Here is a 12,831-nt window from a genome sequence, read left to right on the forward strand (position 1 = left end):
ACCGGTACACAGGAAGTTCTTGTTTGCATCATTTCTATGGCTTTTTAGAAATGGAGTCTATCTATTATTTATCGTTTTAAACGTGGGTTTTTTCAGAAGTTCAAAAGCAAATTGATAGGGGCGTGTCATTTTCATTTGGGGAGCATTTCATCTGTGATATGAAAGTGCTTGATGCAAAGCAGCCAGCGGCAGTTTCCTGGTCACAGGCCCTGGTTCTCATCGGGGATTTCAGCCACCCAGATATCTGCCGGGAGGGCAACACAGCAGCGTGCAGGCAATGCAGGACGCTTTCGGAGCGTGTTGAGGACAACATCCTGGTGCAAGTGCTGGTGCAGCCGACTAGGGGCCATGCTGTTCTTGACCTGCTGCTCACAAGCAGGGAAGACTTGGTGGGGAACTTAGTAGTGGATGGCAACTTGGGCAGCAGTGACCACAGGAGGATTGATCTTGATCCTGAGGAAGGGAAAGAAGGAGAACAGTGGAGTAAGGACCCTGGGCTTCAGAAAAGCAGACGTTGACTCCCTCAGGGCACTGATGGGCAAGATCCCCTGGGAGACCAGTCTGAGGGGGAGAGGAGTCTAGCACAGCTGGTTGTATTTTAAAGAAACCTTACTCAGGACACAGGAACGAACCATCCCGACATGCAGGAAGAGTAGCAAATACGGCAGAAGCCTGGCTTGGCTTGGCTTAGCAAGGAACTGTTCAGTGAGCTAAAAGGCAAAAAGGGAAGCTGACAAGAAGCGGAAACTTGGACAGACAATTAGGGAGGAGTATAAGAGCATTGCTCAGGCCTGCGGGGGTGAAATCAGGAAGTTCAGAGAGGCCTCGGCAAATTGTAGGATTGGACCAAAAAAAATCTGATGAGGTTCAGTAATGTCAAGTGCAAAGTCCTGCCCTTAGTACAGAATGATCCCAGGCACCGGTGCAAGCTGGGGACGGCCTGGCTGGGCAGCAGCTCTGCACGCAAGGACCTGGGGGTGACGGTGGGCAATAAGCTATTGGGATGTGAGCCAACGCTAGGAGGGTTGTAAAGCACTGCAGTTGCACGGCCCTGCTTTGAGCAGGCGGTTGGACTAGATGACTTCCTGAGGTCCCTTCCCCCCCTTATTTTTCTATGATTTCTAAAACCATTTATCTTTTAAAGATTAAATAGTTCTAAATTGAGCTTTTTATTTGGAAAGTATTTCTCGAATTGGCGTAAAAGAAGTGCTGTTGGGAGGGGAACTGCAGAGGCAGTTATGAAGTATCATTTGGGAAATAGTATGTGCACATGCTGACTTTGTCAGGGAATAGCTAGTATAGTCTACTTTTTTTTTTAAAGCAGAACTGACCGTGGATACATAACATAGCAATGGAGAATTTACACTGTCAATTCAGAAAGGTCTGCTGAAACGAGAAATTAATATATCTGGAGAACCCCACATCATTCTTTTTATTTGAACTTGAATAACAAAAGCTGTCCGTAGTTTAGCTGAATCTCAGGCTGCAGGGTTGCCGTGGGAATTATGAAATGATTTGAGATTCATCTAACTGTTCAGAGACCGATTTTTCTTGAGGGGTGATTAGAGTATTTTCAGGAATCCAACTTTCTTTCTTTAATCGCTGGGGTTACACCTTCAATTTACGTTGTGCACTTTATTGAACAAGCCCAGACCCTACTGACGTCATCTGCATAGGAAGAGAGGAAGTATTTGTTCGTGTCTAGTCTCATCTGACTTGCCTCTTATCCGCGGAGGAGAAGTATCCCCATTTGGGCTAGTCCTCAACTGAAATCACTAACACAGCATCATTGTGGAACTTGCATATCTTTTTTTTTTCCCCTGGCCTTTGTCCTAGAAGCCTTAAGCTATATTTTCTTGAAATCCCAACCAAATGTTTGGACCCTAAAAGTACTACTCACTTTTAAATGTCAGTCATCTCTCAGATGATTGATGGATTAGGTAACGCCAAGTAACTTCAGGAAGTGCCTAGATGAGGCGTACTTATTTATTTAATTTATGCTGCAGGTCATATTGGGAATGACAGTGGGTCACACATTTCCCAGTGGTTTCAAATTGTTGCTTTTGTAGTATAAGTGAGCGGCGGTGAGGTATTTGGGCAGCTTTGTGCTCTCCTAACCTTTGGGTAAGAACAGCTGTTGTTGCAGGTATCTTATTATTATATGGTTGTTTAAAATGGCAGAGGCTGAGGGAAAATGTGAATCATAATAAGTGAAAAGTGCATTTTGGAGTATTACTAATGCTTAAGAGCAATAATAAGCAGTGAGAATTCAAGAATTATTTTGCGTGACTCTCCAACAATGTTTGTTCAAAGTAGCATTGGTAAATCACAGTCTTCTAGGAAGCTCATTTTGGGTACTGCTGTAGTATCCAAGGTAATGATACCCCGGGAATAATGGAAGAAGGGTTTCACTTTTGAGTAAAGCAAATTCCTCTACCATACTGCAGCTTCCTTCCACAGAAAGCTGTGTGGGAATGACAGAGCGGTCACTCCCTGTCTCCTATAAAAATCGTGGGATGTACCCCAAATTTAATGAAGAATTCAAAGCAAAACCCATGCAGAATTTTTAAGATCAGGTCTTTTATAGCAGGCCATCGGCTGTTTCATTCTTTAATTTTTGCAGTATTTGGCTGGAATCCCATGCTCGTCTCCTTTTTATATAGGTACAGAGCAGATGAAGAACAGCCCGAGTTTCGCTCTGGTTTGTGCTGCAAACCAGTGGTTTGAAGGAATGAATGTATTTATTTCCCTGACTGGTTAAGGCGCCACTAGTACAGAGGGCATCTCTAATATTTGTAACTGAGAAGCCAGTATTGTAATCGCTTGCCACAAGATCATGCCGATCCTCTTGTTTCTTCTCGTTAGTGGATCTTTTAGACCCTCTTGATCTTGACATCGCAGTCTGCAAACACTCGGTCTTTGCCGCTCCGGGGTTCACGCTTCACTCTTAAGGAGCTGGAAGCAGAGACCCCTTGGTTCCCAGTCGTTACGCTCTTGTTGTACTTCTTGTGTCTCTGACCGAACGATTCTGCATGTGAGAGTAAAGGATCCGCAATAGAAAATTCTTTGCATTTGTCAGGTTGGTTTTTGTTCAAGGAAATAACATTTACGCAACCCTGGTCGACTGGGGTTTGGAACGAGCTGTCTCCTCTCGGAGAGTGTGTGCTATTAAGGGACAGGCAGATAACACCCCCCCCTCCCCCGCCCCCCCGATACAGTTGTGCGTGTATTGGTATGACCGTGCCTTTTCCTTGTGAGACCCAACTCTGCGTTTTGAAATTGGGGCTTGGGAGCACTCTCTAGAGTCCTGGGCATTTCACCAGCGAGCCAGCGCCTCTTTCTGCCTTCTTTGCTGTCATTATTGTGCTGGCAATTTATTTATCTTCAAATAAATAAGCTCAGAAGCCATGACCGTGTTGTTACTAGTTTGTCTAGGAATTGTCCTTTTGTGGTGAATGCTTTTCCACTTACAAGTGGAAACAAATTCCTGGTTTTGATTTGATGTTTTCAGTCAACTGCCTGGTCTCTTCTGTAGACCTTTAAAATCAAGGCCACTGGTCCCATTCTAGCCTTTCTGTAACGTAAAGACATTTTAAAGAGGGGGGGAGGAAATATCCTGCTTTGGGGTGCCAGATTTTTATGGCGTTTCCAAACCACGTCCTTCAAAATTCTGACGTTCCAAGAGAACGGTTTTGAGAGGTTTGAATGAAACTGAGACAGATTTGTTGATGTACACACTATAGTGCCTTAGCAACCAAAACTGCATCTAGTCCAAGAATTGAATATTTAGACTTTAAACAACTGATTCTTACCAGTCCAGGAATGTCTTTCTTGCTTCTCAGAATATAAAACCAGTCATTAGGCCAACAACAAGGAGCAATGTACCCTAAAATATAGGTACACAGTGAGAGGAGGGAATATTATGTGACTGGTGTCCTGGTTAGATCATCTTAATTGCCGTTCATTGGGATGTGGGGTAAACAGCTCTTCCCTGAGTATTTAAACGATTCCAGGCTGTACGTCTTCAGTTTGGAATTGGGACTTGGGGACAGTCTGACATTAAAATATGAGTTTGTTTTGCAAAAGCAGGCCAGAGGTCAACCAGAAATGACTGAAAATGTTGGCATTAGTAACTTGCTAAATATTATTTAGAGACGAGTTCTTGTAAAGAGGGGAAGGATCTTAAAAATTAAAAGGCAGAAGGGTTCCATTAATTTAAACTGGTTAGGGACAATGCTGTTTTTAAGAAAGAACAAGATGACAATGAAAATAAATTGAAATTCAATTCAGTGTACAAAATATTCTTCTTCTTTTTTTTTTGCCTTCTCAAAAATTATCTCAAATTGAACATATGGGAAGAACCTGCTAATAAAAATGAGATTACACCATTTGAAAAAGTCTCTTTAAAATAAGGTTTTCCTGCATCCTTTTAAACCGTGCTGTTTGCCATGTTTTTGACACTCATACAAGTCTGTTATTGTGAGGAATTCATTTTCGTGCCCAGAATGTAAAATTTCAATTGTTCTGCAGCTTTCTAATGGGCCGTTCCCAGGGTTAAGAAACTGGCTCCTTCACAGTAAGAGGATTTCCTACATAGCAAAAAACAACTTGGACAGAGTCGGTTTGTTTAAGAGCAGATGCTGGAAGCTTTGCAAGTTTGGTTAAATGCTTATACTTCTCCATGAGGATGACTTTGTATGTATTATGTGACTGAGCTTTTTGATTGCATTTTTGGCATTTGTGTGGTCAAACATGGCATTGATACAAGGTTTTAAGTTCTGGTCCTTGAATATAGCTGCTGAGATCAATGCTTTATGGTTCCTTATGAGCTGCTGATGTAAACCCGAGTGTGATCAGTGACTGAAGAGCTGATTTGTTTTTCTGTCATTTATCAGCACAGAGTTGTCAAGCTACCCCCTTTCATCTTGTCCATCCTAGACAATTAACTCTGTTTTGTGCCCTGGGGCCAGTGTTCCTATTCCATGCTGCTTTGAGGAGGAAGATGTTCTGGGTAGTAAGTGCCTGAGCACAGCGGAGTACATTTTAACTCTTTAAAAATGCCGTAATATTGTCTCTCCCTTTTTGTTTTTATAGCTACAGCTGCAGAAAACACAGTATTTGCAGTTGGGACAGTCTCGTGGCCAGTACTATGGAGGGTCACTGCCAAATGTGAATCAGATTGGGAACAGTGCCATGGACCTGCCCTTCCAGGTGAGTTTAAAATCAAGGCTGTAACTTCTTTCTACTGGAGACTGCTTGTAACATGTTGTGAACATAGAAACATAACCTTGTCGCATCAGCATACCTGTATTAAAGCTAAATGCTTGAAATATATCATTTTATAGTATAAAAAGCAGGTAGTTCTAGTATGGTAAATCTTGTGTTACCAACATTGGTTTATAATTCTGCTGCCGCAGTTGTAGAGGTCTTCTGGTGGGTGCCAAACTCAAAGCAGTGGCTGTCAAAGTGACAGCTTTACTAATGAGTGCACGTGGCCTTGGTCATAAGGGCCAGATATCGAATATGACACTTGCCCACAAAAGCAAAAGGGAAACAAAGCAGGTCACGGTGCTTCATGCCCAGAGCTCTGTGCAGTAATAAAGGGGCTCCATTTGCAAGAATGTAGATCTTTATTTAGAAGCACCCTGTGCTCTGTGCTGCTGCTCGCAGCCATGAGGTGCAGCATGTGCTTGGAGCTATTGTGAAACTCTCCAAGCACATGGAGCTTCCCGACGCAACCCTCCAAACCATCCCCCTACAACTTGTGTCCCAGCTGTACACGAGGTAACGCAGAAAAAGTTGGTGGTGGCAGGCTTGGGGAGCAGGCCGTTATCACATGAATGCTGTGTGGCACTTTTTGAGGGAGTGAAATGTCTTAATAGGATGTCCTTTGACTAAGTTCTAGGCTCCATTCTTTTGTCTGGCTACTGTCGAGGTTTTGCGGCGTGCATGAGCCTATTTTTATCATGACTCCGATATCTAGGAGATTCTTTTCTCCTGATGCCTGACTCTGGCCGCTTTTTACAATTATTTCTGGCTTGCAAGTCTGTTTAGCTTGCATCAAACGGACACTGCCAAGGCAATCCTATGACTTAATTTTTTCCCATTTTATTAGTTAGTGCTGATATTACTGAAATCAAGAGTTGAAGTCCCCATTTAAGTTCCACTTCTAGGTTGCTTGTCTCCTTTCTGTTTTAGGATTTTTCATGCCAGCAAACACCATAGTGCCCAAGTGCTTGCGAGGGTCTTAAGGGACTTTCTGCTCTTCTGCCTTTTCTGGAATAGAAACTTCTGGCTGAGCTGCAGAAAATCTTACGGATGCATGCGTCTCTTCCTTGCCTTCCATAGCACCTCACCTGGTGAAGAGGGGGCAGCTTGCTTAGAGCAGAGGGTCTTCACATGTAGCTGAAATGGTGAACGCAGTCAGGCGTGGGCTCATACAGAAGTTAGTTTCACAGCCGGTATCCCTGTGACTGAAGGCACTTATGTCAGCTCTTGTGCGTCTCATCTTGGGCCGTGGCACTGTATAGACCTCAGCTTTCTTGGTGGGCGACGGAGGTTGGCATGCTCCTGATGTTGGCAGGCGTAGCTAGTTTTAATCTATTGATGGATCTTGAGGATTGGGAACAGGACCACAGACTAGGACCCAGTGAAAGACTTGGCCCAGCTGGGACGAGGAGGTGCTGCGTTCTGTGTTGCATCAGTCCTTGTTCTTATATTCGTTGTGGATGATGGAGCTGAACTCATCTGTTTTGATTCTTACCCTGTTGCGTTTGAGCTTTCAACACTTAATCTCCCATCAAAGTTTTTCATTAATTACAAAAAATTAGATCTGTTAAACTTCTTTAACAAAACATGTACTTGGGATGCCTCCAATATATGGCAAATATGCACTTTTCATTAAAAGTGATTTGTACCAGACACATTTCTAACGCCTCACAGTGTCATGTCACCCATCTTATAAAAGTTACTCACTGTGAAATGGGCAGAAAATGTCATTTTTTTCCCCCTTTTGCTTGTCTGCTATCCATAAGCATGTTTATAGAGGAAAAATTCTATAGTGGCCAGAATAGGGCAGTGATTCTCAACTGGGGTTGCCCACGATCCTTATACAAGTGACATATATAATATTAGCATTGTTAGGCGTGCAAGCACCCACACGTGATTCACAAGATAAACGCAGAGTTTTCAAGTAAGAATCCAGTGCATCAAACACTTTCTGACCTGTTGCGGGCTTTCTGAGTTCTTTGCGACAGAAGAACTGCTCTTTTTCTGTAGTCAAAAAACTCACCGCAGTAAGTTTGTTTTTGAAATAGGGTGCTGCGAAATTCAGAAGAGTTATGGAAGGTGCCTTGAGTCTAGAGAGGTTGAGCTCCACTGGTGGTTAGGCTCCTAGTGCCTTTTGGGGTCTCCAGCTGACTTTGTGATCATGGGCAGTGATTCAGAACTCGCTGTTTCATCTTCCCCAGCACTGCTGTTACCGTTCTGCCTCCCCAGGGTTTTGTGAAAATTAGTTTTTGTAGTTTGCGGTTCTCTGATGAAAACCAGCCTAATAAAGAGAGGTTATTGTCATTAACTATCCTTAGTTATACATTTTAGATGTATATAGACAACTGTGTTAATGGGAATTCCTGGAGTGTGAATCTCAGGCAGCAGTAAAGCATTACTTTATTCTAGCTGGCGTTAGGGAATGTGATGCAGGCACTGCAATGCTGCAAAGAGTCTTTAACGCACCTCCCCAGGCAGCTGGTGCCTCCGTGCTCTACATATTTTGTAGTTGCCATTTGCATGAATGAAGGCCATAATGACTATCCGTTTTAAGCAAAATAGCAGTTTATTAGTAATTACACTTGCTGGCCATTGCTACCATTATCAAGATTTAGTTGGAACTGAAATACTGGACACGTTGCAAGATTACAAATGAATTCAACAGATGACTATAACAAGTTAATCTCTGGGAGATGGTGCCTGTTGCACTTGCCCATTCTTCCCGAAAATGGAAAGGTTCCTGTTTGAAACATAAGGGTCCAGAGTGACTCACCTCTCCTACAAACGACGAAGTTAAAATATGTTGTTGTTTTATATCAACGCTACAACGTTTCTAGTCTCTGGCATTTATAAGATTCCTGCATTTGAAGCTACAAGGTAATAAACCTGTCAAGCAGTGTGTTGTGCACGGTGTTGACCCGATGCAACCCGCGCGGCACGGCAAGGCACGGCGCGGCGGCCTCTGCAGTCGGAGGGGTGGCGATCTGAGCGTCTCGGTTCTTTGCATTTACAGCCCAGCGGAGCTCTGGCAGAAGCCTTTGGAGCAGTTCCTGTCTCTTCGGTAAACAAGCTTTTAGGCTTGTACAAATACGTATTTAGCACTGGGGTGGTGTTTACCCAGGTAGATACGTATTTTGGCACACGTGTTGACCCTACGTGCGGTATTCATTTGATGCGCCATCACAGCTCCAAGGGAGGAGCTATGGTCTGTCAAATAAATATGAGCTGCTTCATGCATCGCCGTGTGAAACGTGCGTATTGAGTCCTGGACAGACTCTGGTGCTGGACTTGCCATGATCTGTCGTTTTAATTCCTTCTGGGTTCTGGAGTAAATGGTCTGATGAAAGACGATGGCTCTCTGGCTCTGTCTTGGCCTGTGGTTTAAAGTGGTCTATGAGCATGTGCACTTAGCTTGCATGCCAACCCTGAGGGGGAGAAGAAGGGTGGTTAGCAAACGCTGCTTGTCACCAGGGGGCTTTGAGATGGATGCGGATAGGTGCCACTTCTGTTGCTTTCCTCCTCCTTCATCTTGCTTGTCTTTATCTCGGAAGTCAGTGAATGTCTTGATACATTTTAAAGGGACACTGCCACTTGAAGCTCTGCGCTTTCTTTCCCCCTGCCTATCTGAGAAAACGCAATTGTCTTAAGCACTTTTTCATTGGATTGTCTCAGGGTTTTCCGCCGGGCTCTGATCTCTCATCAGTTTGTGTCAGTGGACATGAACCCACTGTGGGTAGAGGGAGGCCGTTTAAGCGCTGCTCTTTTCCTCTGCAAAGGACAGACAGAAGCGTATATGTATTGTTCTAGATAAGTATATTCGGTTTAGTTATCAGGTGCCCTCCTGGGATAAGAAATTTAACAAAGGCATATTGGCAAAGATTTAATCCTGAAGACTGAGGTGATGCTGGGAGAAGCCAAAAACCAGCCCAGTGGAGCCTGTTAACAGAGCTGTTCTGCCTTTTGGATACTCATTTGGAAAGGCTGGCGGTTCGGTGGTCTTGGTCTGCCGCTGCCTATGCAGAGCAGCAGGGGCCAAGATGACATCTCTGCTTGGTCAGCAGGTGGGAACCTGCTTTGTATGAACTCTCACCCCAAATCCTGTCATTAACGCTGTAACGTGGAGAGAACGACGTGCAGCGCATGGGAGTTCGTACCTCAAACCCACTCCGAGTTCAGGCGATGCCAGTTTGAGTGGTGGCTCGTGCTCTGAACACATTATATCTGCCTTGGCTTCCATTTGGGTTTGGGGCATTCCTGCTCCCGTTGGCCTCCACAGCACTCATCCCCTGGAGTCCGATTCGCATTGGTTTTTGGGTGGCCGGACTGAGGAGGCGAGAGTGCAATGAAGAGGTCTCTGGTTGTTGTGCGTGTCCTTCTTGTTCCTGACACCGATCCTTTAACAGATGCATATGGGATATGTTTGGTAGTTGTAGCCAGAGATGTGGGTAGGTGCATTTGAAATACCATTTGAAGAGTCTATTGGATTTTAAATCCTTATGCAACCACGGGTGCCGTTAAGAAATGAAACTGGCAGATATTACAGCTAGTTACCATTTGTATGGAGAAAAGGCACAACCCAGCTGCTCTGTGCTGGCTCCGCACTTTATAAATACGCTTTTCTTAGACCGGGACAATTTCTTGCTGAAGACAAAGAATAGCGGTGCTGGGCAAGGGGATCAACAGCACAGGTGCTTTGGTGCTACTTTTATTAGCGCAGGGTGTGTGCACATACCGGGAACAGGAGTGATGTTTGCCAAATAGAAAAGGGTCAAATCCCTGGGGCAAGACGTTTCCAAGAGGATATGGCAAGTAATAGGGCATTTAAAAATAAAGCTAAGACTGTAAGAGCAGGACTTTTTAAATGTCTAAATGGTTTAGATTGGGCAGTTTTTTAAAGATAAATGAGTGTAGGGGCCAGATGGCCTTGTGGGTTGGCAAACAGGGCAGCATGTTTGCTACATGCAGGACTTGAATGAAGGAGCAAATCTAGGATTTCCAAGCAGATGGAGCTGAGGGAGTCAGCAAAGCTGTTCCTATTGGCAAGAAGTGGGGGAGTGTGTAGCTTTTCCCAGGTGGCCCACGGACAACTATTGAAGTACGAGGAGAGGCCAAACATTCTGCCTCCACGCTTGTGCGCTGCGCGCTGCAGGGATGGGGTAGTAGAGGCACGCTTGGTTGCAGAGTGGGCATGGCTTGCCAGTCCTCCCTCTCTACCTTCAGGCTCCGCAAAATCCACTGCCAATAAGTAAAGCTCTCCCGCAGATCTGTGCTTCTGACGAGATCCGAGGAGGGAACCTGAGCGGCCTGGGTTTCCAGCCCGGCCTGAATGAGATTTTTGAAAATGACGTTCAATTTTAATTTTTTTTAACGTTTGACTGATCTTTGTTAGCAACATGGGGAAGGAAATGCCTTGCTGGTTTGGTTTTGTTTTTTCATCAGTGTCCCCTTAAGATAATAGACGGTGAGAGGAGCAAGGTGAGAGAAGGCCTGGAGAAACAGAGTTCCTGCCGAGCGTCAAGTGAACGCGAGGCATTACTGTGCATTCATTCCCTTCCTGCATCTTTTACCTTCCTAGTTGAATTTAATCTGTTTGTCGGCATGCTCCTTCTGGGTGCATGCTGCATGCTACGCCAGGGGTAACGTAAGCACGCACCGACCCGCCGCCGGTGGGGTCAGAAGGCTCAAAGGTTACTCTCCGAAGGCTCAAAGGTTACTCTCGCTGTTGCTTTCAATTCTGATACTTTAAAGAAGTTTGGGGACGTGAAGTCTGAAAAAAAATATTGTTAATTCAGGTGGAACGGCGGTCTGACTCTGCCTCCCCCTGTTGCTAACCTCTGTTTTGGCAGGTCATTTCCGGGGGCGCACGTTTCCATAGGTGATCCTTTTAACTGGTTAAAATTGTATTTGAAGGAAAGAGTTGCATGGGATAGTCTGTCCGTAGCAGTCAGGTTTATGATGATGATTATTATTAAAATCGAAATCCCCCCAGTCTTCGTAGTGCACACAGAATTGGGCCTGGCTGGGTTACGTTGACCCTGGGCAGGTGGTTTCTACATGCCTTTTTCTTCTGATAACTTTGTGTCTCCTTTAGACCCCTTTTCAGTCGTCTGGATTGGATACAAGTAGAACGACTCGGCATCATGGTCTGGTGGACAGAGTGTACCGTGACAGAAACCGCCTTGGGTCACCACACCGGCGCCCGCTGTCTGTGGACAAACACGGGCGGCAGATATCCTTTGGTTTATGCCTTTGTCAGCATCAATAATATGTCATGCAAGCCTGTTTTTACAATGAGCTTTGAAAAAAACAACCCCCCACGTTGTAGAGAAAGGCGTACATGAGTTAATTTTGGTTTTGCCACTGATTCACAGTGTGACTGTGACACATAAACACTTCCACACAGGATCACACAAGAAGTCCAGTCCACTCCCACAGTCAACTGTCTTACAGGAACAAGCTACAGATCCAGTATAGGACAGCTGCAGAATGACTTGCTTGGTGGGGAAGATGTTTCCTAACCACAGGAGGGTAATACCATTTCCCTTTCAAAGCTGTTTTCCAAGCTAATATAGTTGGATTGTGTCATTAGCCCTATACATGCTTAATCTTTCACAAATCCTCCTCTTGCTTCCGCTGCGTCTCAGTTTCTGTAGCTGTAAACTGGGACAATAGGACTTTGTAACCGGGATCAGCAACTTACAGCCCGTGGGCTAAATCAGAATCTCTTTGCGGGCCTGTGTGGCCCGCCGAGCTGAGCCAGCTGTGGCGTTTGGCAGCAGGGGGAAGTTTGCTGAGACATTTAGTTACTGCGATGCTCTGAAGAGTATGAAAGAAGTGCAGAATGGGAGCACTGGTAAGACTGAATCTTCCAGAACTGAAGAGGACCAGGACTGAAGGATTCATTGGATCTAATCACTATTTTTTTTTATTGGAAGCTGACTCATATCTGGTTAGCATCTGATAAACATCCTGCCAGCCGTAAGACTTAATTAGCTTACTGCTTAAAAGGTTGGCCAGCTTTTAAAATGTGACAATACCAGCCTGGCATGATAGGGCTAAAGGAGATGAGGCAGTGGGGGAGCGCCGAGGGACAGCTCCCCGTCAAGAGGGCAGAGGCAGGCCTCTCGGCTGCTGGAAACGCGGCCCAAAGCTGCTGCTGGCTCTCTGGTTAAGAGGGCCCTTGGTTTTTTTCAGTGAGCTGGTTCCCATCAGGCGAAAGCTATAATACGACTCGTAGGCAAGAAGGGAATAGATGTTACTGTTCATGTGGCAAAGGGAGAGGTGTGTAGGTGGAATAAAGTCAGAAGATGTAAATTGCATGAAATTAAGAGGCCCTGCTTACCAAGGCTGCATATTTCATGTCCTGTATAGGAATCTCCTGTCAACCCGCGTGTAGGAAGGGGAGCAGGGGGAGTACTTGGTGCAACGTGCTTTCAGCCCAAGGCAGCAGGGTGCCAAGCAAAGGAAAGTGTGACCGCATGGGAGGAAGTGGAGACTCGACTGCAGAAGTGGGGAGAGAGTACTACTACATTTGGGTTGTGCCATACATGTAAAGCGGTTCTG

The 12,831-nt window shown here is 45.1% G+C and overlaps 1 protein-coding gene across 5 annotated transcripts in view; it reads left to right on the forward strand.

Annotated features, from left to right (window-relative positions):
* Nucleotides 1–12,831, forward strand: part of CRTC1 (CREB regulated transcription coactivator 1) — a 64,617-nt gene that overhangs the window by 15,163 nt on the left and 36,623 nt on the right. For all 5 annotated transcript variants that reach the window (XR_009457943.1, XM_014595740.3, XM_059719803.1 and 2 more), the window contains exons 2-3: nucleotides 5,095–5,211; nucleotides 11,360–11,497. Coding sequence is in view for 4 of the 5 variants with exons in the window: in XM_014595740.3 (XP_014451226.1) it covers nucleotides 5,095–5,211; nucleotides 11,360–11,497 (255 nt within the window). In the remaining variant the exon portion in view is untranslated. The remainder of the gene's footprint in view (nucleotides 1–5,094; nucleotides 5,212–11,359; nucleotides 11,498–12,831) is intronic.

Source organism: Alligator mississippiensis, chromosome 16 (genome assembly GCF_030867095.1).
Source record: "Alligator mississippiensis isolate rAllMis1 chromosome 16, rAllMis1, whole genome shotgun sequence".
Taxonomy (NCBI): Eukaryota; Metazoa; Chordata; order Crocodylia; family Alligatoridae; genus Alligator; species Alligator mississippiensis.